We start from the raw sequence: 24,736 nt of genomic DNA, 5'->3' as shown, positions 1-24,736 counted from the left end.
TCAACAGGACAGCTTATAACGTAGTAACTTGTCTCATCAGAGTGAGAAGTGAGAAGAGCCAGAAAGAGAGAGAGAGAATAAGGAAGATGGAAGTCACAGTCTTTTATAACCTAATCATGGAAGTCACACGCCCATCATTTTGGCAATATTCTATTGTCAGAAGCACATCACTAGGTCTAGCCCACACACAAAGCGGGGGGGGGGGAGTTACACAAGGCATGATTACCAAGAGGCAGTGATCACTGGGAGCCAATTCAGAAGCAGCCTACCACAACTGGACACCACACCTCTAATCCATCAAATTGGGACCTAAAAAATTAATGATTTAGATTTAAGTGACCCCTCAGGTTAGTGGGGCCCTTAAGTACTTGGCAAAAGTAAATGTTACTCCTCTCCGGAGGAACTTACCTTAAGCTCAGGCATTAATTACTTCCATCAGATAGAAATCCAACAAACATGAGTTTGCCATTAAAAGAGAAAAAAACACACATTACCATGAGCAATAATTAGCAGAAACAAAGGATCAGAACAGCTGACATTATAGATACTGGAATCATCGAATACATAATATATAATGAGCATGTTTAATATGTAGAATTGAAAATATGACTAAGGAACAAGAGAAAGTAAAAAAAATAGCAAATCAGATTTGAAACAAAACCAAATATAATTTCTAGAAGTTAAAAATAAAATAATTAAAATTGGAAAATAAAAAACTAATGATGTACAGTATGGTGACTAACATAACATAATAATAGGAAGGAAGGAAGGAAGGAAGGAAGGAAGGAAGGAAGGAAGGAAGGAAGGAATTAAAAAATTGGAAAATCAATAGACTGGTCAGAACAGCAGATTAAACACAGCCAAAGTAAGAAATAATGAACTGAAAGATGGATTTCAAGAAACTACCCAGAATGCAGCATGCTAAAGACAGGGAAAATATTAAAGAGAGGGGAAAAGACATGGAGGATAAAAAAGCTATTACCTCTAATCAGACTTTCAAAATGCGGAGGGAAAAAAACAAGGGAAAAAGAACAGTCAAAGTGAGAACGACTAAGAATTTGCCTTGTTTGATAAAGGTGACAAATCCTAAAATTCAACAAACTGGATAGTGCTGGATACCTACCTAGCTCTCAGCTCCACATTCATCCTTCTATTCCCAGCAAGATAGCACTGGGGGTGGGTGTTTGCAAAATGCTGTCCAGACTCCTTTAGCAGGTGGCTTCCTCCTGGATTTCACCAATAAGAGGCACTGGTACCTAATCTTAAGTAGAAAGAAGGTAATAGTAGGAGTTCTGCTCTCACACTTGCTCTCTTACTTTTTCTCCTTCTGGCCACAAGCCCTTAGCCACAACATTTCCTCCAACCATCCAGCCTAACCATTCCTGGGATGGTGGCCCCCACCTTTCCCCTCCAAGGTTCTGGTAGCATAACCTCCTCCCTTTGGTGCCTTGAGCTCTAGGGATGTGCTAGCTACTTTATGCTTTCCAATCTCCCAGCTACCTTGCCTTTGTTCCTCTTTCAACCTTCCAAAATATGTGTAGCCAATTCCCTTTTACAATCCTCTCTGTTTTGAAGTACCTAGCATGATTGCCATTTTCCTGCCTGGACCCTCACCCATATACCAACAAATTCCAAGCAAGTTAAATAAAAAGAAATGCACATCTAAACATGACAAAGAGGAACACCAGAAAGAAGACAGATTACCTAAAACAAGAGACAGTTAAACTGACAACAGACTTCTCAACAGGAACAATAGAAGCCAGAAAATAAGTAACATTTTCAAAATGCTGAGTGAAAACAACTTTCAACCTAGAATTATATGCCCTATGAAACTATCATTTAAGATAAGAGGGAAATCGAGATACTTTCGGACAAGCAGTAAAAGATTACTTTTAGAGCCCGCTGAATTAAATAACAGAGATGCACTGAAGTTTTGTTTAAATCTTGGAACTTGGCATTTGGGATTTTGTTTCCCCCTGAGCCTTGTCTTTGGAAGTCCAAATGGCTGAACCAGAGCGAAATATACCACCCCAGAATATACCTCTTTGGCATATTGATTATTTTAAACTAATTTGGTGGGATTTTTTGTGGGTTTTTTGTTTTGTTTTTGGTTTTTTAAGAAACAGCAGACACAGGGGAAGCTCTGAAAGCTGAATACAAGTTACCCTTTGTAAGAAAGAAACATTTACAAGGCAAATCTCCATGTGTAGGGGTGTCTCCCTTTGTACCAGAAGGAGGAGGATGACTCTTAATCTCTAGAAACTCTTATCAGTGCAGAAGGCAACAATTTAAATCTGCTTAACAACCTTATCCTTGTTAACTGTGCTTTTCCTGGTCACCTCCCATAACTGGCATCCCCCACCAATGTCTTCTGTTTTTAGCTGAAGATATTTAAGGTGGTTGGCGGCTTGGGTCATTTCAAGGAGTTACTCAGTTTTCCTGGGTCTCTCCCCTATATATATATTTTGCTTTTCTCCTGTTAATCTTTTATTACGGGGAGGGGTCTCAGCCAAGAAACTCGAAGGCTAGAGGGAAAATTATTTTTCTTTCCCTATATGGCCAAATGCCTACTTCAACATCATTTCTGGAATCTCTGAAAATTTGCACAAGTGATCATTTGTCAGAGTAGATATCATCATATATAATTAGTGAAACAATGTCAATAATATAAGGTGTGTCACTTGAATGTACTGAAAATATTTTAATATTCACTTTCAAACATACACACAGAGTCTAAAATAACTTGAGGTAAAAAAAAAATTTTATGTGCTTTCTAAGTTTAGATCCATCACTTGATTAACAAATGTATACCCATTACTAAAGAGTAAAACGCTGTGGTAATTATAATTTTTGAAACTATTAAGCTTACGTAGAGAACCAATTAAGAATCTGCATTGCTTGACTTTTGTTAGGTCATGCTGTAGCAACAAACTCTAGTATATGTGCTGCCGAAGCGAGCACTGTAGCAACAAACTCTAAAACAAAGAACCGTAATTTTTTTTTCTTCACTTCCACTTAGGTTATAAGCCTTACGAAAAAAAAATCGCACTAAGAAATTCGTCACATCTTGCAAGGGTAAATTAATGGCAGAATGTCAGTTTGCCACGTCAAAATTTCGCAAGCAGGAAAAATTCCAAAATCCTGTTCAATAGCATCCTTGATAAATCATCCTCCATTTATACATAAAAAAGAATGTAAAGTATAAGAAGAACAAAAGAAAGCGCTAAAGCAAAATAAGGTCTCAAAACCACATTTTATTCCCACTTAGCAAATTTCAAAACAATAGACTTCTTGAGAAGGCTTTAAGAAGAAAATTCCTTATAGTTCTATGCCTAGGGAAGCTAAAAGTTAAAATCTCCTCGACAATAATAGACCATAGGTCAGCACGCTTTTTCTTTTAAGGGCAGGAGACCATTGTAGGCTTTGCAGGCCCTTAGGTCTCTGTTCCAACTACTCCGCTCTGCTGCGGTGCAAAGGTAGATGATATGCAAACAGGAGCCTGGCTCTGTTGCAACAGAACATCATTTACACAACCAGGAGGGCTACATCTGACCTGCAGGCCATAGGACATCTCCTACTAGATACTACGAACTATTGTCACTAGTTGAAGATGAAGGATTTTTTTGTATTTGCTGAAACTATAAATGCTAGTTTTTAAGTTCCTTCTAAAATATGTGTTATCAAAAAATGTCTTGAATAGTGTTCTGTATATAGAAAGACTACGATATTGTTAAATGTGCTACTTTATCTAGGACATCAGACATTTGGATATGTAGAAACAACTACAGGTCATATTTAAGTCAGATGATGTGGTAGATTAATAATGAATTCCACTCTGCTTCTGTTCAGAGATTGCTGTGGTCTCACACAGCTATCAACATAATACATTCTACTGAAGAACTACTTATAGGATGGAAAATCGGTTGTAAAACGTGTCACTATTATTAATAATAGAACTAGCATGGTAAAGGCTAAGAGTGATTTAGGAATCATAAGTATACAATGTTTTGTTTGTACATGTCAGTACTGTAATAGAAAGCCATTATCACTGTCTACAAGCAGGAGGATAGTGGGCCACTTCGTCAGACTTCAGTCAAAGACAAAAGTACATGATGTCCAAAGATTTTGGAATTACCTTGTTAAATATTTAACAAGATGTCTAAACATGTTTAAAAGCCATCTTGAACAAAACCAAAATAATATGCATTTTAGATGAAAACTGTACATCTTGTTAAAACTGCTTACGGAGAACGTACTTTGCTTGCTGGAACATGATGCTTTCAGAGTACAAGTACTTCTTACATGAGAGCTGCTAAAAAGATTCTCTTCTCACTCTAGAAACACGAAGACACTCATGTACACAAAATGAAACTGAAACACAGATGGAAAAACCTAGATGACTGGTTTCTTGAAAGCCAATTATATTGCTCAATTAGCACATTTTTGGAACCTAGGTTTATAAGGACAAACATTATTCACATGACTGTAAAGCAGCAATTGTAGGCAAAAGGTATATATATATGAGGAATGAAACATAAGCAAAGACAGCACTTTCAGAAGACATTCAGAAAATATTTTCTTCAACTGGCACTAGACACTTCCATCTGTGGGACTGCTTCAACCAAACTGTGCCATCTTCAGCAACCATACCAACACTGGGATTTAAAATGGAGAGGAGCCTTTACCTTAGCCGGTTCCTATTAAACAGAAAGGAAAGGCTTAGTAATTCTGTGGCAGCATCAACTAGCAGTATCCCACAATGACAGCACTAACCAAACATTTTGTGCCACTATACCCTCCATAGGTGAGAGTGAACGGCTATTTATGTGGTAGATAACACTACTGTGTAATTCCAGATGTTCTTTTCTCCTTCCAGGTGATGACACTCCCTCTGCCCTTTATGTGAAGTACAACTCTTTGACTACTTTTGGCTAATGAAACATGAGTGGAAATAACATGTGCACATCTGGGCCATAGCACTTCACTGCCAGTGGTACATACTCTACTCTTCTTTCTTTGCCACAGGAAACTCTGAACCTCATTTTGAGATGGGAGCATGATAAAACGATGGAGTCTCCACCAGCGTGCCAACCCATGATGGATACATACCACAAACAAAAAATAGTTCTTTGCTGTTCTTAGCCCCTGGGATTGTTTTTTAAGATTTTTTTTATTTATTGGGGCGCCTGGGTGGCTCAGTCAGTTATATGTCTGCTCTCAGCTCAGGTCATAATCCCAGGATCCTGGGATCAACTCCTGCATAGGGCTCTCTGCTCAGTGGGGAGTCTGCTTCTTCCTCTCCTTCTGCCCCTCTCCCTCTGCTTATGCTCTCTCTCTCTCTTTCTCTCTCTCAAATAAATAAAATCTTTTTAAAAAACCAACTTTTTATTCATTTATTTGAGAAAGAGAGCTTGAGAACAGGGGGAGGGGCAGAGGGAGAGAGACAAGCAGACTCCATGCTGACTGTGGAGCCCAACATGGGGCTTGATGCAGGGCTCTACCCCAGGACTCCGAGACCATGACCTGAGCTGAAACCAAGATTCGGATGCTTAACTAACTGAGCCACCCAGGTGCCCTTCGCCCCTGGGATTTCAGAATTTGTTACCCAAGCATAACCTAGCTTATCCTGACTGGTATAATTTGGTGTCATAAATATAGAGTATAATGACCCCAGAAGCAAACTATCAGCTTACTTTGATAAGAAATAAATATCCCTGGGGTGCCTGGGTGGCTCACTTGGTTAAGTTTCACCTTCGGCTCAGGTCATGATCCCAGGGTCCTGGGATGGAGCCCCTCATTGGGCTCCCTGCTCAGCAGGGGGCCTGCTTCTCCCTCTCCCTCTGCAGCTCCCCAGGCTTGTGATCTCTCTCTCTCTCTGTCAAATAAATAAATAAAATCTTTAAAAAAAAAAAAAGAAAGAAATATTCCTGCATAAAACATCAGACTTTAAAAATCTGAATACTAATATTTTTCATAATAAATTTGTAATAATATTTTAAATTATAGCTAATGTTATATCTCATGTTGATTCTGGTATCTCAGAAATTTATTATATGATGTTGATATTCTGCTTCAGCCAAATATTGATTTTTAATAATGAGGCTATTTTGCATTCAGCCAAAATATATATCTGGTACCCTCTCTAAAAATAATAAATTAAAATTATATGAATAATTTTATAATAATAGAGGCTATGTGTCCTCTATTTAAAATAGTTACCTGATAAGGGTGCCTAGCTGGCTCAGTCAATAGAACATGCAATCCTGGGGTCGTGAGTTCAAGCCCCATGTTGGGTATAAAGCTTAAATACATACATACAGACAGACAGACAGACAGACATACCTGACAGAAACCTGAAAAGACTTGTAAATTAGGTCACGAATTTGTTTCAAGGAAAAATTCTTTAATCTTCTGGAATTCAGGCATTTTTAGCTGCCATCTTGCATCCTCTATCTTGTCTCTTCTGCTGCCACCAGCTGGCTTCCAATATTGATAAGTTCCAGAAACCAGCAGGATTCAATTCAGTGTTTTGTTTTGACTGCTGGGTCCCTGATGAAAACACCAAGTCAGCTGAATAAGTAAATTTTTAGGTTGGAAACAGAAAAACACAATCAACTCATTTCCTACATATTTTGGGTAATCAGATAGCCACACAGTAGCTGGTACTTGTCCCAGCAAGGGGTCCAGACAAGGCTTCAGGCTAACAAAAAAGATCTTAAGTTAATATTCTCTTCCCAGGGAAGAACAGTGTTAAAAACTGCAGTCATTATGTAAGTGTGAACAAAGGTCAGTTCAAACACAATAGCCTACCAACACTCTTAGTGCAGTTTTAAACTTTAATAACTTCAGAAGTACAAATTCTACAAACTTAAAACATCCTTTGAAAGTAAAAATACCGAGGCATCTGGGTGGCTCAGTTGGTTAAGTGTCTGCCTTCAGCTCTGGTCATGATTCCAGGGTCCTGGGATTGAGCCCAGATTGAGCCCCACCTCAGGCTCCCGGCTCATCGGGGAACCTGCTTCTCCCTCTCCCCGCTGCCTGTGCACTCTCTCCCTCTCTCTCTCAGATGAATAAATAAAATCTTAAAAAAAAAAAAAAAGAAATACCTAAATTTCTTTCATGCTTAGTCTTGGGAATTTTTGAACAGTAAATGTATTTCAATTTTTTGTTTCAATGTTTATCTTCAGTTGAGAGACTAAAACACTTGAAATTTAAAATTATTCAAAATTCACAAAATGAAAGAAGTATGAAAGAAATTTAAATAAACTTTCAAGTGATGGCTTTCACAAGTTTGTAGCAAGTATACTTCTGAAATTATCAAAATCTAAAAGTGCACTAAGACTGTTGGGGCACCTGTATGTGGAAAACTGGGGGGGGGGGCGGGTCACAGAGTGCTTGAATATAAACTTTTATAATTTACACCTAGCTACATCCAAAATAAGTTGAAACATTTTATAACAACATATATGCACACATGTATGCAAGGAGATGTAAAACTGAGTCATAAGGTCTCTTGAAGCTAGAGGGACATGGTGCTAAATTATTAAAACTTTAGCAAAAGGATGGGAGAATGAGCCAAATTAGTAGCAATATCTGTAACACAGCTTTCTAGTATTATACTATCATTTTTTACTTCGGAGGCCATTGAGGGTCCATTTTTATTAGGGATACTTGTTCTTAAAATAGTATTATGTTCTCGATATTAGTATTGATATTATTATTGCTAATGATGCTTTTCTGGAAAAGTTAACTTACAAAAGCATGAACATTAAGAGAATGCAGAAAAACACTGCATAAATAAGGGTTTTCCATACCTTTAGAAGTCATCTAGTTCAGTGATTCTCAATCTTGTCTGCACAGTGGAATGACCTAAGGAGCTTAAAAAATACTGACTCTTGGGTCCCACTCTGAGCTTCTGATTCAATTAATCTAGGCTGCAAAATGGACACTGGAAATTTTAAAAGGCCCTGCGATGGTCCTACTGTACAGCCAAGTGTGAGAACCACTACTCCAGGTCAACGTATAATCAGGTATAGGTCAGCATAAAAATATGTGCAGATATTCAGAGCTCCAATGTTTTAAACATAGCACCAATCTCGAAGTTTGTAATGGAAGGGGTCGCAAAAAGAACCTAATTTAATCAACAGCATGGATGAATCTCAAAAATATTATGTTGGTGGATGGAACTAGAGGGTATTATGTTAAGGGGAATAAGTCAGAGAAAGATAAATACCATATGATTTCACTTGTATGTGGAATTTAAGAAACAAAACAGAGGCTCATAGGGAAAGGGAGGGAAAAATAAGATGAAATCAGAGAGGGAGATAAACCATGATTAACTCAAGGAAACAAATTGAGGGTTGTTGGAGGGGAGGTGGGTGGGGGGATGGGGTAATTGGGTGATGGGCATTAAGGAGGGCACGTGATGTAATGATCACTGGGTGTTATATGCAACTCATGAATCACTAAACTCTACCTCTGAAACTAATAATACACTATATGTTAACTAACTGAATTAAATAAAATTTAAAGAAAAAAATATTATGTTGAGCAAAATAAGCCAGACACAAAAGAGTATACTTACTGTATAACTCTATTTACGCAGTTTAAATACATTATAACAGGGGTGGAGTGGGGGGACTGCCTGGGAAGAGACAGGAAGAAAATTCCTGAGAAGGAAATGTTCTCTATTTTGGTTAGGGTACACAGATATCTGCAGTTACCAAAACTAATTGAAATGGACAATTGAGACCTGCATTATGATTTCGCTTTATGTAAATTAAAGTTCAATAAAAACAAATAAACATCATAAACTTAAATCTGGATACCTATGACAGGGTCTGGGAGGCAGAGCCATGACCCGCCGCCTTCACACGACCCCAAACTCTCACTAACTTAAAGGGAACAGCAAACCCCAGACCAGAACCGGAGCGAATAGAGAGCCAACAGCAGGGAGGGCCAAAGCCTAAAAAATCGCTAGAGGGCTTGGAGCTGGTGCGGAGGCAGACGCCCACACCTCCGTGCCCGGGTGTCTCACGAAAATAAGCCCCCGCGCCTTTTTCCGGTGCGCACATGGCCGTCTGTGTGTGCTTTCCGGAAGGGTCCGGGGGGAAACGGCACCACCGCGAGAAAAGAACCGGTGGCAGCTTGGTTCCTGCGCGGATGCTGGGGCTGTAGGCGCCGCGCTTTCGGCTCGTTGCGGCCCACAGGGAGGAGGACGCCGGGGCTCGCTTTCCCTCCGCCGCCTCCGTCACTACCATGATTCCAGTGTCGCTGGTAGTCGTGGTGGTGGGCGGCTGGACTGCCGTCTACCTGACCGACTTGGTCCTGAAGGTGAGGGCCTCGGGCCTAAAGCCCAAGCCCGCGGTGTCCAGGGCCGGGGCGCAAGGCCCGAGGCCTTTTCTCTTCCCCTGCCTCGCGCCTCCCGGGCTGGAAGCCGCGCGGCCAGTACTCACGTGCGCCTTTCCGCGTGGCTCCCGGGCCTTGTGGAATAAATAAAACACGGCGGACCGCGGGAGGGGTGTGGCGGTCTGCTCAGCTGCCGCAGTTGCATTGCGGGGCGGTACAGGCCCCGCCGCCTTCGGGTCCTGCCCGGGAGGCGCCAGTACTGGGCTCGGGAGGGCCGGGGCTTTGCCAGACCCCGCGGCAGTGCACCTGGGAGGAAAGTAAAAAGTCCGCCTAGGAAAGGCATCGTTTTCCCTCATTCTCTTTATGGCTGTCCCCACCCTCCAAAGACCGTGGTACTGGAATGAATCTAAATCAAGTTGTGATTTAGATCAGCGGTCTCAAACTTTAAAGTGCATACAGTCATTTGGGGTTCCTGTTAAAATTCGCTTTCTGATTCAGCAGGTTTGGGGCGGGGCCTAAGATTCTGCATTTGTAACCAGTTCCCTGGTGCTACCAGTGTTGTTAGTCTACAGACCGTACTCAGGTAACAAGGATTTAGATAACTAGTTTGACTACTCCAGTGCTAATTTGCACCCTGCACCCACTTCTAAACACTAACTTCCTTCCCCCACACCACACGTACACCCCTGGTGCACGGTCCACTCTTCAGCTCTTTGGGAAGGGTGGCAAAAATTATACGCAATTGTCTGACCACATGTTTCAAGCAGCCTTTGAAATTGAATAGTGGGGGGAGGGGGTGAAGGTAACAATAAAGTCATTACAACATACAGATATTATCCCACAGTACAGTTCTCAAGTGTTTAATAAAACCTTCATGTTATGAATACTGTTCTAAATAGAATATTAGAGTTTAGTATTGTGTGTTTTAGGTGTAACAGTAGAATGAAATGATACTTGTACTTCTTTGTTGGATTTAAACTTGCAAAGTGAGGAGGTTTTACAGTGGAATCCTTAGAGCAAGGGCTGGGTTCAGCCGCTTCCCAGCCTTTGTGACCTTGGCCAAATTACTCTCTGCCTCGGTGTCTTCATTTTCAAAATGGAGGTAATAATAGTAAGGATCTTCTGAGATTGTAGAGAAGATTACATTAGTTCATGCACCTAAAGTTTTGCTACTCAAAGTGAAATCCAAGGACCAGCAACACTCACATCATCTGGGAACTTGTCAGAAATGTAGAATCTCAGGCCTTATCTCTGACCTACAGAATCAGGATCTGCATCTTTACAAGATCCTTAGGTGCTTCCTCTGCAGGTACTTGGCACACTGTTTAGCATATCATAGCAGTACCAGCCACTGCTTCTTTAAACAGTGATTTTGTTGTTTAGAAAAAACAAAGCCACGTGATTTCTTCATGTTGCATATGTGACAAAAATCCAAAATAAAAAGAACTTTTCAAACCTTTACAGTCTCTGGTCAAGTGTGTGAGGTGATCAGGTTACTTCACTTTCAGTAACAGCCCCTAGTTCCCCAACAGAGCACTATTCCTCCAGCAAAAGACCTAACTCTCACTCAGAATATCTGCCTGGGGAATGGAGAGACCTCAAGTTTTAGGAGTCTGCACCTTCAGCTTCTCTGCTTCCAACTTGGTTTGCTGTTCCACGTTTGGTTCTTCTAGGATTTCCTCAGTAGACATAGACTGAAGGGGTGTGTCACTCTACTTTTCCAAGTCCTGGAGAACAAGCAAGTTTTAAATACTTCGCCTGAAGACTGAGAACAGAGATCGTTATAGATCCAAAGGCGAACAGATACCTGTATTCAGTCAGGTCATTTCTTATGACTGATAGGGCTGAAATACCATTCTAGAGACAAATTTCTCAAATGGATGAGCATCAATATGACAAAAAACTGTATTTACTGTAACTGAGGGGTAATAAGGGTGAGTGTCAGGGTATATAAAACAACCTTACGTTATCCAAAATCCTACATTACTCAAGGACTTCAGACTTCCCTAAAGATAAAATTCTTGTTAGGCTGTGTATAAGCAGCTGTCCCTTCAACCCTGAAAAATGCAAGTTACTAAAACCCAAGATGGCTTTACATAAGTTTTATACTTTTAAATGATCAAAGGCAGCCTAAGTTCTTAGGGTTGTTGCTCATAAGAGGGTACAAAGCACTGATTCCAAGTAACTTGCCCCTGTATTGGATTGGTTGGGGGTCTTTTTAAGTTATAACACAAGACCTCGTTTTGTCGTAACAAGGCTTCTAGAACTCTGCTGTGCAGTGTGGTAGCCACTAACTACATGTGGTCATGGAGCATTTGAAATGCCACTAGTTCAAATTGAAATGTGCAGTAACACTGACACTGGATTCAAAGACTTTTGAACAAATAAGTACAAATAAGTAAATGGAATGTAAAGTATTTCAATAGTTTATTACATGTTGAAATGATAGTATCTTAGGTATTTTTAGTTTAAAAATATATTTAAGTTAATCTATTTCTGTTCACTTTTTAAAATTCAGCTACTAGAAAATAAAATTACAAATGTGGCTTGCATTTATGGCTCACATATTTCTGTGGGACAATGCTCCTCTAAGCAGAGCTCAGCAAACTTTTTCTGTAAAGGGCCAGATGATAAGTATTTTAGGCTTTGTGAGCCACAGCATGTCTGTCACATAGTCTTGGTTTTTTTGTTGTCTTTTTTTACAATCCCTTAAAAATGTAAAAACCATCCTTAGCTCACAGGCTATACTAAAGCTGTATTATGGGGCCCCTGGCTATCTCAGTCAATAGAACATGTGACTTGATCTCAGGGGTCATGAGTTTGAGCCCCACATTGGGCATAGAGATTACTTAAAAAAAAAAGAAAGAAAGAAAAACAGGCAGTAGGCCACATTTAACTCATGGGCCATAGTTTGCCAGACCCTAACCTCAACAGACCAGCTAGTCTGAGACCTTTAATATCCTTTAAGAATAAACATAAAGCTTTTAAATTATAAGTAACTGGACAGTCAGTATCTTGCTTTCCTGTAGAAAAGACTTTTTAAAAATTTTCTTTAACTTCATACATGTTCTTCAAAACTGAATGATGTGGAACTTTTCTTTCTCTCCTAGTCATCTGTGTATTTTAAGCATTCTTATGAAGACTGGCTGGAAAACAACGGATTGAGCATCTCCCCTTTTCACATAAGATGGCAAACTGCTATTTTCAATCGTGCCTTTTACAGTTGGGGACGGCGGAAAGCAAGGATGCTTTACCAGTGGTATTCTTCATTTTCTTATTTTGGTTTAAATTGGTCATTGTGATCATGAGAAATGCTTGTTAAATGAACTATTTCCATTATTTTCCAATCTACTGAGTTTTAAAATGTTGGCAGTATACAACTTTTCTGGTTTTATATGAACCTAGGAGATTACATCATTGTGCTTTTGCATACATCAAAAATCAAGGTTCTATATCTTGATCTGGCTGGTAGATACATGATACACATGTAAAAATTCTGTGAGCTGTATGTTTGAGACTTGTGCACTTTACTATGTAAGTTATACACTACTAGAAATGCAAAAACAAAAGAAATGCAAAGAAATTGGAGCATTTTCCATCAGGAAACTAATTCTGTAAAATTCTGTCCCCCATCATCACACATAGAAACAACGGTCCTGGGAGTCATAGGATGCCCAAAAGTCTGCAGGCTTTCCCTTGTACTTCTTTTGTGATACCCTTCCAGGGGAATGATATTTAAAATATTTTCACAACCAGTAAGGCATATACACAAACCATTTGGGAAAATGGCCAGCTGGATTGTAGCAGCAGGGTTCTGGAGTCCCCTGGCCATGCCAGGCATACCCCTTTAATTTAGCAAATTTCTTCAATCGAGGAGCATGTAGTGTTTATTGTTAAGAGGTTTATAATGATTTCTGGGATACCGTAGAGATTGACAGGTTTTGTAGTTGGCAGAATTTCTAGTGTGGGCACAGGAGGCCTTTGTCTAAATTCCTTTTTGCTAGAAATTTAGCTCCAAATGGAATAGAGCTAAATGTAAATAATCAGATCATTAAAAAGCAAAAAACGCAATAGCAGATCAAACAAAATAGAAGGTAATAATAAAGAGCAGAAATCAGTGAAATAAAAACAGCAAAATCAGCAAAGCCAAGTGTTGGTTCTTTGAAAAGATTAATAAAACTAATAATTGCCTTCCATAATTAAGAAGAATAAAAGAAAACACAAGTAACTAAAAAATCAGAATTGAATGGTTAGTATCAAAAAGATAAAAAGTAGCAAGCATTAGCGAGGATTCAGAGAAAAGGGAGCCCTAGTGCACTGCCGATGGTAATATAAATTGGTACAACCACTGTGGAAAACAATATGGAGGTTGGTCAAAAAAGATGAACTAAAATACCACCAGATGGTAGTAGCTACGCTTGTGGTGAGCACAGCATAATGTACAAACTTGTTGAATCACTATGTTGTACACTGAAACTAATGTAACATTGTCTGTCAATTATACTTCAATTAAAAAAAATTAAAAAAAAAGAAATACCATATGATCCAGTAATTTCACTACTGGATATTTACCCAAAGGAAACAAAAACACTAATTCAAAAAGATAGAGGCACCCCTATGTTTATTTCAGCATTATTTACAGTAGCTGTGATATAGAAGCAGCCCAAGTGTCCATCAGTAGATGAATGGAGGGGCGCCTGGGTGGCTCAGTTAAGTGCCTGACTCTTGACTTCAGCTCAGGTCATGATCTCAGGGTCATGAGATCGAGCCCTGTGTCAGGCTGTGCACCGGGTGTGGAGCCTGCTTAAGACTCTGTCTCTCTCCTTCTCCCTCTGTCTCTTGCCACCTCCCCATGTTCTCCCCCCCACCTCAAAAAAAATAAATAAAAAATATTAGTCTTAAAAAAAAAAGACGCATGGAGGGGCTCCTTTGTGGCTCAGTCAGTTGATTGTCCGACTCTTGGTTTCAGCTTGGGTCATGATCTCATTGATCATGAGATCGAGCCCTGCATCAGGTTCCACACTCAGCAGGGAGTCTGCTTGAGGATTCTCTCCCTCTGCCCCTCTCCCCACTCGCTCTCTCGTTCTCTCTCTCTAGAATGAATGAGTAAATCTTTTTAAAGAAAGATGAAGGGATAAAGAAGATGTGGTATATATACATAATGGAACATTAGCCATAAAAAAGAATAAGATCTTGCCATTTGCAACAACATGGATGGACCTAGAGGGGGTATTATGCTAAGTGAAATAAGTTAGACAGGGAAAGACAAATACTGTATGATTCCACTTATATGTGGAACATAAAAACAAAACAAATGAACAGCCAAACAAAAACTAAGCAGAGTCTGAAATACAGAGAACTAACTGTTAGTTGCCAGACGGGAGATAGGTATGGGTGAGATAAAGAGGATTAAGAGGTACAAATTTTCAGTTACAAAGTAAGTCATAGAGATGAAAAGTACAGCATAGGAAATACAGTCAATAATACTGTAATGATACTGTATGGTGACTAAGCATGCTGAGTATTGAATAATGTATAGAATCGATATGATGTATAACTGAAACTAATATAATATTATATGTTAATTGTACTTCAATTTAAAAAAATCAGAATTGAGAAAAAGGCACATTACTGCCTCTTCCATAGACGTTTTTAAAAAATGAAACTATTGTGAATGGTTCTATGCCTATAAATTTGACAATTTAGATGAAACAGACAAGTTCCTTGAAAAACACAACTTAAAGAAGGCTAGAAAATGTAATAGATTATTCCCAACTATAGAAGGGTAATTTGTAATTATTTAAACAGTAGAAGGAAACTGGTGTTAAATTTTACCATGTTAATATTTAAGCTCATCACAAAATATAGCTAAAATAAAATGCAAACAAAAGAATTGGTAGAGGAAAAAAGATATGGATATCTATCATGTCAAAAGAGCTTTCATAATTATATGAGAATGAGTTCAAAACAATTCTGTGTAAACGGGCAAAAGACATGAGAGGAAAGAAACTTTTTATTGGGAACAATATTCAGCCTCTTCAGTTATGAGAGAATTACAAATTATTTCAGCTGCTTAAAGAGCTCAGTGCGTGTGCTTTGGTTACTTACCTGAAGTTCAGGTAGGAAAATGAGGCCAAAGTAGTGCAGTTTTTAGCCATCATTTTAAAGCTGGTCAAAGAATTTGTTAATCCACGAATTGTAAGGAATTATATGTTTACGTGATTCTGTTTCTTCCCAACAGGTTCAATTTTGGAATGGTGTTTGGCGTAATTGCCATGTTCAGCTCTTTTTTCCTCCTGGGGAAAACGCTGATGCAGACTTTGGCACAGATGATGGCTGACTCTCCCTCTTCTTACTCTTCCTCCTCTTCTTCTTCTTCCTCTTCTTCCTCCTCCTCTTCCTCTGCTTCTTCCTCTTCATCATCTTCCTCTTCCTCCTCCTCATCGTCGTCCTCCTCACTTCACAATGAGCAAGTGCTACAAGTTGTGGTAAGTACCTTCTTTTTGCTTTTTAAGTTTATTGCAACACAAATATGAGGTATTTCTTCTGGCTAGCATAACTCCTCTTCATGTTATAAATATGGAAATAGATGAAAAGTCTCATGATTTCTCAAATTACCTGCTTAAACAAAAATATTAATAGGATTATAGCAAAGACTTGTTGCAATATGTAGTACCAGTAGTAGTAGTAATAGAACAAATGCACCATCATCAAGACTGTCAACAATTACACAGATATTTGATTTAATTCATGTTGTCTTCTTGAGGTGTTAAATGATTGTTTCTATCAAGGAATGAGCTGGCCTATTTAAGATCTCTATACTGTATAAATAAATTGTATTTTAACCCTGTGTAAAGTGTTCCCCTTTCCTCTTCATGGCTTTCAGACTCTAACCAATAATATCCTTTTATTTAAAAATATAAGACCTTGAATGGTCACTGTGATTTCCTGATGTGAAGAATAATGTGCTGAGTTTTACTCCTTTGACTATAAGCTATTTTAATAATTCTCACTTGAAAGCACATGTATAAACCTATACCTTACTGATGCATGTCTCCAGAGTACAGAAGGGTGCTTTACCATTGACTAACTTTTATTTCAAATTTTATATGTGTATAGTTTTTATTTCCATGAGTCATGGGTGTTATGTTCTTAATCATGCTCTTATTAATGGAATAGACTATGTAAGAGTTAGTTACTGATACTTTTTTAACTTTTATTCTTGTGGTTTCTACTAGGCTGGGCCACTGTGGGTAGATTTAGAAGTCATTTGTAGAGAATGATAATGAATCTCTCCTGTGGTCATAGCTCTTTTTTAGAGGTTCAAAGGATTCGCCAGATGAGGCCTCAGAAGAGATGATTTATTTCTTCAACATTTACTAAATGTATTCTGCCTACTGGCCCTATGCTGAGTCCTGCTTATATGGGGAACAAAATCCAATCCTAGCACTCATGGAGCTTTTAGTCTAGAGGGAGAGCTGCTGTGATTGTGCTACAGTTGGACAGAGTACCAGGTACTGTGGTACAGAGAAAAGGCATGCTGAGATGTCCCTGGCACTGGGAAGAAAGGAGAGGAGAGCTTCAAAGGAAGGGTGAGGAGGGTCCCCATAGCCTCTAAGGAAAGATAGCAATTGAGCATCCCAGTAACAGAGAGAACCATATTTGCTTATTTAAGATCTCTATACCATATAAATAAATTGCATTTTAACCCTATGGAAAGTGTTCCCCTTTAGGGAGGGGGGAATAATAGAATAATAATAAAACCTAGATAATATACAGTGCTTCCTGTGTGAGGTTTTTGTGCCCATTTTATTTTATTTTTGCAATGATCTAGAGGTAAATATCTCATCACAGATGAGAAAACCAAGGAAGAGAGGTGTTAAGCCACTTGCCTATAGTCACAGCTCGTAAATGGTGGGCCCATCGTTCACCCACCACTGACCTCAGAGCCATTATGCTCTACTCCCTAAAGAAAGACCAGTAATTCAGGGCGCCTGGGTGGCTCAGTTAAGTATCTGTCGGCCTTCAGCTCAGGTCATGATCCCAGGTTCCTGGGATCGAGCCCTGCATTGGGCTCCCTACTCAGTGGGAAGCCTGCTTCTCCCTCTCCCTCTGCCTGGGGCTCCCCCTGCTTGTGCTCTCTCTCTCTCTCTCTGCCAAATAAATAAATAAAATCTTTAAAAAAAAAAAAAAGAAAGAAAGAAAGATCAATCAGTAATTCTTCAAGGAACTATAAAGTAACTTTCACCTGTGTCTAGGAGGTATATGGTATATGGTGCAGGAGATAAGATGGGAAATATTGATAGTGTCTCGGTTATGAAAGACCATTCTAAGAAGTTTTTATTTAGGGGGGCATCTGGCTGGCTCAGTGAGGCTGGAGTCATCCTAAACTCTCAGGCTACACAATTGGTTATTGTTTGCCACGGAAGAGGATAGTAGAAAAAGAAGCAGGTTGGGAGGAAATGTGATCATTCACCTGTCTGCTTAGTAGGATTAGAATGGCAAAGTGTGTTCAGAGACGAAATTATTTCTTCTTTCTGCTTCTCAGTTTATTCATAGAGCTCACAAAAATATTGACTCTTGTTAGGAGAGTCATGCTTCAGAACCATGAAAAAGTCAGCTGTCCTCTGTAAGTCCACTGTGCATATTTATGTATACAGTTAAGAATGTTATGTCTCCTGGCTTTAAGTTCTTGTAGCTCAGAGAATGTACTTTCTATTTACATTATAATTCCCTACAGCCTCTTTCAGTATTAATTCCCCAAAACCTGGCACTCTGTGTCATTGAGAGATCAGAATCCTGGTACATCTACTACCCTGTGTGATCATGGCCAAGACAGATGGGCAGTCACATATTGTTGCCAGCAAATAAGACCTACCATCTGTTAGTATAGTCACACACTCAAATCCTTACCTTATCTCATCATTACATCCATAAAATAATAAAGCAAAAGGGGCGCCTGGGTGGCTCAGTTGGTTAAGCATCCAACTCTTGATTTTGGCTCAGGTCATGATCTCAGCGTTATGAGATCAAGCCCCGTGTCCGTGTCCGGGCTGTGTGCTCAGCATGGAGTCTGCTTGAGATTCTCTCTCTCCCTCTCCCTCTGTCCCCTCCCCCTGCTCGTGCTTGCTCACTCGCTTTCTCTTGCACATGCATATGTGCACACATGCTCTTAAATAAAGAAAATCTTTTAATAATAATAATAAAGGAAAGGAACCAATGTCCTATTGAATCAAGCCTACTGATGTATTTGAAATAAAGGTAAAATAAGATGTGATATAGAGAGAATGTATAAGAATTAATCTTAAGTACGTAAATTTAGAAGAAGGGTCAGAGAAGAGGAAACTACTGATCTAAACAGGCAGACCCCTAACAACGTGGAAATGGAGCAGGTATGTAGAAGAGCATACCCTGATATTCTTAGAAGGAGTTGCTTAGTAGGGGCTGAGTAAAGAGAACTTCAGATAATGAGCATCATAAAAATATTCATATCTTTTGACCATTTATTTCCACATCTAAGACTCTAGTTTTAAGGAAATACTTCCAAATTTGGAAAAAAAGTATTCATCAAATTCTTATCTTGACATTATTATTACAGAGAATTAGAAACAACCACAATGTGTAATTGAGGAATGCTTAAGTTATGGGATTGTCATACAGTGAAATATTATGCATACATTAAAAACGAAGGTTATGAAAACTAGTTTCATAACTAGGGAAAGACACTTGCAATTAATGAATTTAGAAAGTGATCCAAGCAGCATGGTTTGAATCTCCTCTTCAGTTACTAAAGGAGACTTAAAAGTGAAATTCCTCTATACACAAAGATAAATTCCAATTGAATTAAAATCGAAACAAAATCATAAGGCCTTGAAAGATAAAAAACGGGTTTCTGCTATATGAACACAGAATTAGGACGACATAAGCATAACATTAATGGCAGAAACCATGAATGTTGATAGATTTGATGACATCAAAATTTTTATATATCAAAAAACTAAAAATAAAATTAAAAGGGAAAAGAACTTGGGAATACATCTGTGGTATGTATTACAGAGGGCCGATCGTTGATATTCAAACTGATCTTCCAGAGCAGTAAGAACAGAAGAACACTCTTGGAGAAAAAAATAGACAAGTCATGAGTAGACTACTCACAGAAGACCTATTAATGGTCAGAAGTAGGGGAAAATTTGAGCTTTAATAATCATCAAAGAAATGTAAATCAAACAATGAGATACTTTTTATTTCTCTCAAATTGCAGATTTGGAAGATTTGAATAAATATAAGTTTGCCCAAGGTTATGGAAGGGTTTGCTTCTGGAGAACAGTTTGATATGTATCAAAGTCCTTTAAATTTTGTGTAATGATAGCATTTATACCCTCCGTGAAGCATAATATTAAACATGGGACAAGGATTATCTTATTTAATCCTCGAAATCACCCTTTTATGTAAATGTGGTTATTTCCATTTTAATAGTGAGGAAATTGCGATGTTGGGGGGAGTAATCCAAACTTCCTTGAGGTTACTTTAGCTAGTTAGAGATGGATTCGGAATGTGAAACCCAAGTGACATGTCTCCAGAGCCTGAACCAACCATGCTTGTCTAAGAATTTATTCCCCCAGGGGCGCCTGGGTGGCACAGTGGTTAAGCGTCTGCCTTCGGCTCAGGGCGTGATCCCGGCGTTATGGGATCGAGCCCCACGTCAGGCTCTTCTGCTAGGAGCCTGCTTCTTCCTCTCCCACTCCCCCTGCTTGTGTTCCCTCTCTCGCTGGCTGTCTCTATCTCTGTCGAATAAATAAATAAAAAATCTTATAAAAAAAAAAAGAATTTATTCCCCCAAAATATTTGAATATGTGTTCAAATATGTTTATCAAAGTATTTATAAGAGGAGAAACTTTTAAAACAATTAAATGCCTAACAGTCTTTTATAGAATGCAATACCTCTATTAAAAATTATGTTGAATCAGAAAACACTCATGGAAAAATGTTTATGATACTATTAAGTGAAAGGGGCAGGTTTCAAAACCATATTTGTAATAAAAGTATAATTTTTAAAAATGCATGTATACCAAAAGACTAGAAGGACATAAATTAAAACATTGAGAATGGTTTTTTGTTTCGTGTTTTGGGAGCAGGATTATTACAGGCTTCTGGGGCGCCTGGGTGGCTCAGTCATTAAGCGTCTGCCTTTGGCTCAGGGCGTGATCCCGAAGTTCTGGGATCGAGCCCCACGTCAGGCTCTTCCACTGGGAGCCTGCTTCTTCCTCTCCCACTCCCCCTGCTTGTGTTCCCTCTCTCGCTGGCTGTCTCTCTCTGTCAAATAAATAAATAAAATCTTAAAAAAAAAAAAAAAAGGATTATAGGCTTCTGTTTTTCTTTGAGTTTCCAGTTTTCCTGCTTTAAACACATTTTATAATTAAAGTAATAATAAGACAGAGGAGGAATTTCCTCTAGAAGGATACTTTTAGGGTCCAACTCCTGGACTATGAGAAATAGATGCTCAGTATGTAAATAATATTAATGATGCCTGGTGTGCCCCACTTAACCTAATTTATGGAATTTCTCCTTAGCAGATGACATAACTTGGGAGTGATTATTTATCTTACAAGGCAATTCTGGGTATCTAAAAAACTATACCATGCAGCCCTTACAATAGCAAACTTGCTTTGTGTATGCAGTGATATATACATGTACATCATCTTAGTAGCATGTGCTTGCAAGACAACTTCTCCTTCTTCATAGGGCCTTGACATGTGTGTATGTTCCAAAGAACTTACTTCCTGCATTAAATTTTAATATAATATGTATCATTTTGATACTATTTTTCTGACCAATGTACTAAACAAATTGATGGAATCAAAGAAATGGGAGGGCAAGGTGCTCCCACTCCCACACCAATGAGGCACTTGATTACACTACCCTTAATTACCAGCGCTCATGTAACTCGAGAATACTAAAATGAAAACTCATTGATGGGAGGCAGGAATATCCTATATTACTCACTTAAGTACTTTGAACAATGCAGAGGAAGGACTAGGATTTATAACAAGAATTTCCAAGTCAGGCTTATAGGCCCTGAGGGTAGAACAGTTGTGAACTCTGTCACTGTCACTCCACATTCCCTGGTACTTTTCCAGGCTCCGTAATTCTTTCCCATGGTGAAGACTTCAGGAAGGGAAAGTTTCGACTTTTTAATCTGGTGTTTACTATTATCTTTAGATTGGTGTTGTGCTTAGTTCAAAAAAAACTGATGTTTTTATTTTTATTGTGATAGAAGTAGAGAATGAACCATTGATATTCATATTACTTTTACTTTTTTAGAAAAGGTTTTATTTTTTTTAAGATTTTATTTATTTATTTATTTGAGAGAGAGAGATAGTGAGAGCACAAGCGGGGAGGAGAGGGAGAAGCAGACTCCCCTACTGAGCAGGGAGCCCCCATGTGGGGCTCGATCCCAGGACCCTGAGATCATGACCCAAGCGGAAGGCAGCCACTCAACCGACTGAGCCACCCAGGCGCCCCAAGGTTTTATTTCTTTATTTGAGAAGAGAGAGCATGGGGGGGGTATGGGGGGAATCTCCAGCAGATTCGGTGCTGAGCATTGAGCCTGAAGTGGGGCTCCAGGTGGAACTCAATCTCATGACCCTGCAGTCATGACCTTAGCTGAAACCAAGAGTCAGATGCTTAACCAACTGAGCCACCAGGCACCCCTACTTTTAGTTTATAGAACCTTCAGCCTGGAGGTTTAAGCTTTAACACGGAGTGAACATCATGGTTTCTTGGTGCCCAAGTATGTATTTATCATTGTGTCTGTGAACAGGTTCCTGGTATAAATTTACCTGTCAACCAACTGACCTATTTCTTCGCTGCAGTTCTCATTAGTGGTGTTGTACATGAAATTGGACATGGGATAGCAGCTATTAGGTAATAATATTTTTCTTTCTACTACATGTAAAAATGTTTTACTTAGGAGGGTTTATTACTAAAATCTGCTACATTTGATAGTTTTTTCTTTCTGTGGATATTGCCCAGTGCATATGCACATTATTTTGAGGTAACTTCTCTTTTATAAAGATTAACATATTGATGAATATACTCAATTAACTATGTGCACATTCTATCCTTTGCCCTTTGCCAGCCTGGTTATATCTTCATGGTGCTTCAAGATTTTCATCAAACCCTGAAACCTAATCTTGATATTGATCATTAGGTCAGAATGATAACCGCTAACACTTGGAGCTCACCCACCTGCCTTCTTAGTACTTTGTTTAACTTACTGGCTGAAATACTTTCCTGCTTCTACTCATGGCCTATGCTGGCTAGAGCAAGAACATTGAAAGTTCTGGGTTTGTTAACAACTGTAGCCTATCTAGTAACCCAAGTAGAAGATAAGAGAGGATGAGACCTGGAATTTGCTTCAAGTATCATGCCCTGTTCTTGACTACTCAAACGTATCATTTTAATTATACCTGAGCATTTTAAAGGCTCCTAAACTTATAAAGTTGTGATGGGGGAGCACAATTCCCCCTTCACTCCCACTGATAATTACTGCCATGATGAACACGCATACTGATGGGAATGTGTTTTACCCTCCAGGTATGTGAACCAGATAAAAGGTTTTATTGAAGAATATGTAATCACTTCTTATTATTTTCCCGTTGCTTATGAACAAGAGTCTGTTGACTGCCAATAAACCCTCATCTTTACAGAGTATATATTGTTACACAAGTGTGACATATAATGCTTTAAGTGTGCGGCTCCTTTTTTTTTTTATCTCTCACCTTTGCTTCCATATTTTTAGCATTGCAGCCTTTAGGGTTTTGCATATATAATCATTGTTATTAATAGTTTAATACTAAAATGTATGTTTGTGAAACATAAAATCTAACTGCCAAGTGAAAGTGAATTTTACAGTCATATATTCAGTATTAAATGACAGCACAATATATTTGGGGAATGGTTTTTTTAGAGTAGCTGTTTGATCTTATGAGGCTCTTAGGTGTAATTCGATTTTTAGAGAATGAATTGATAAAAAATAGTTCTTTGAAGGACAGTCTGAGCTTTATGCATATTTATACTGACTTTAACATTAATTCAACAGGAATACACTTAGGTAAAACTCTACTTTTATTAATAATAGCTAAAACAAATATAAATAGATACTTTACTTGAATTATATTTTCTTTTGTGTCCTTCTCTGAAAATAATTCAGAGTAAACCATAAAAATATTTTTCATTTAGTTTCTCATGGAAATATTCACCATTTCTTTATATATGTGACTAATCTCAAGTTATTTGCTCAGCATATTGGTTTCTAAAAGTTTTGAAGTTTTAAGCCTATTTCAGAATCCCCTTGTTTTACATAATGTAATTTCAAAGATAAGCAGAATTGTACACTATCATAAAATTATGAGATAAATATACATCATATATGAGTTTATTTTTCTTGACTGTCCAGAGACTTATTAAGCAAGAATTTAAATCACAGTGGTAAGTTTTAAGATTAAATACATTATTAATTTGAAAAATGCAATACTAGTACTAAATTCCTTTTTTTTATGTGATTTCTTAGGGAACAAGTTCGATTTAATGGCTTTGGGATTTTTCTGTTCGTTATTTACCCTGGAGCATTTGTTGATCTGTTCACCACTCATTTACAACTTATATCACCAGTCCAGCAGCTAAGGATATTCTGTGCAGGTAACAGACTTAAATTTCTTTGTTCATATGTGCATCATAATGGAAAGTATTCACATCACAAATGAAAACATCTCACCTTTTGGTTGATAAATTCAGTTTGTAAGACTCTTAGTTAAAAGTAATAAAGCAAGGGGCTCTGGGCTGACTCAGTCTTAGGAGCATGCGACTCTTGAGCTCAGCATTGTGAGTTTGAGCCCCATGTTGGGTGTAGAGATTACGTAAATATTTTTTTTAAGAAGTAATAAAGCAAAATAATTTACATTCCAGTGTCTTCAAAAACAACAATTTTAAAAAGGTTGAGAGTAAAATGAACAGGACATACCATGCAAATGTGAACAGAAACTATGACTACATTAAGTTAGTTAGACATAGGGGGTGACTTAATAATCATAAGGAGTGTAATCCACAATGAAACTGTTATCATTGTGAACTCACTGCATCAAGTAACAAACCATGAAAACAAAAATGGAAAAAATGCAAGTACAAGGAAAAAACAAAAATGTAATAAAGGTAGCTCTTCTCATCTCTCAGTTCATGGCAGGTAAGTATGAAAAGTCAGATCATTAAAACTCAAATTAGTAAAGTAAAATTCAATAAAATGTCAAACTCTATATCATGACAGTTTCTTTTCAAGTGACCATGAGACATAAAAATTGACCAGTTTAGTTCAAAACACAATTAATTGCAG

General features: G+C 38.4%; 1 protein-coding gene and 1 long non-coding RNA gene across 6 annotated transcripts in view; one reads left to right on the top strand and one right to left on the bottom strand.

The window, feature by feature from the left end:
- Positions 1–9,775, bottom strand: part of LOC123797211 (uncharacterized) — a 49,763-nt gene extending 39,988 nt beyond the window's left edge. Inside the window, exons 1-3 of the long non-coding RNA XR_015723286.1 lie at positions 9,456–9,775; positions 6,343–6,549; positions 1,124–4,697 (exon numbers count right to left, since the gene is read on the bottom strand). This is a non-coding gene — a long non-coding RNA (uncharacterized LOC123797211). The remainder of the gene's footprint in view (positions 1–1,123; positions 4,698–6,342; positions 6,550–9,455) is intronic.
- LOC123797212 (membrane-bound transcription factor site-2 protease) overlaps positions 9,126–24,736 on the top strand; it is a 46,827-nt gene continuing 31,216 nt past the window's right edge. For all 5 annotated transcript variants that reach the window (XR_006780900.2, XR_015723285.1, XM_045804987.2 and 2 more), the window contains exons 1-5: positions 9,126–9,333; positions 12,459–12,607; positions 15,590–15,836; positions 22,169–22,272; positions 23,921–24,048. Coding sequence is in view for 3 of the 5 variants with exons in the window: in XM_045804987.2 (XP_045660943.1) it covers positions 9,259–9,333; positions 12,459–12,607; positions 15,590–15,836; positions 22,169–22,272; positions 23,921–24,048 (703 nt within the window). In the remaining 2 variants the exon portion in view is untranslated. The remainder of the gene's footprint in view (positions 9,334–12,458; positions 12,608–15,589; positions 15,837–22,168; positions 22,273–23,920; positions 24,049–24,736) is intronic.

The sequence above is a fragment of the Ursus americanus genome, chromosome X (genome assembly GCF_024610735.1).
Source record: "Ursus americanus isolate L20-20 chromosome X, mUrsAme1.1.p, whole genome shotgun sequence".
Classification (NCBI taxonomy): domain Eukaryota; kingdom Metazoa; phylum Chordata; class Mammalia; order Carnivora; family Ursidae; genus Ursus; species Ursus americanus.
Note: the sequence above shows the minus strand (reverse complement) of the source record. Positions and strands in the feature narration are given on the sequence as shown.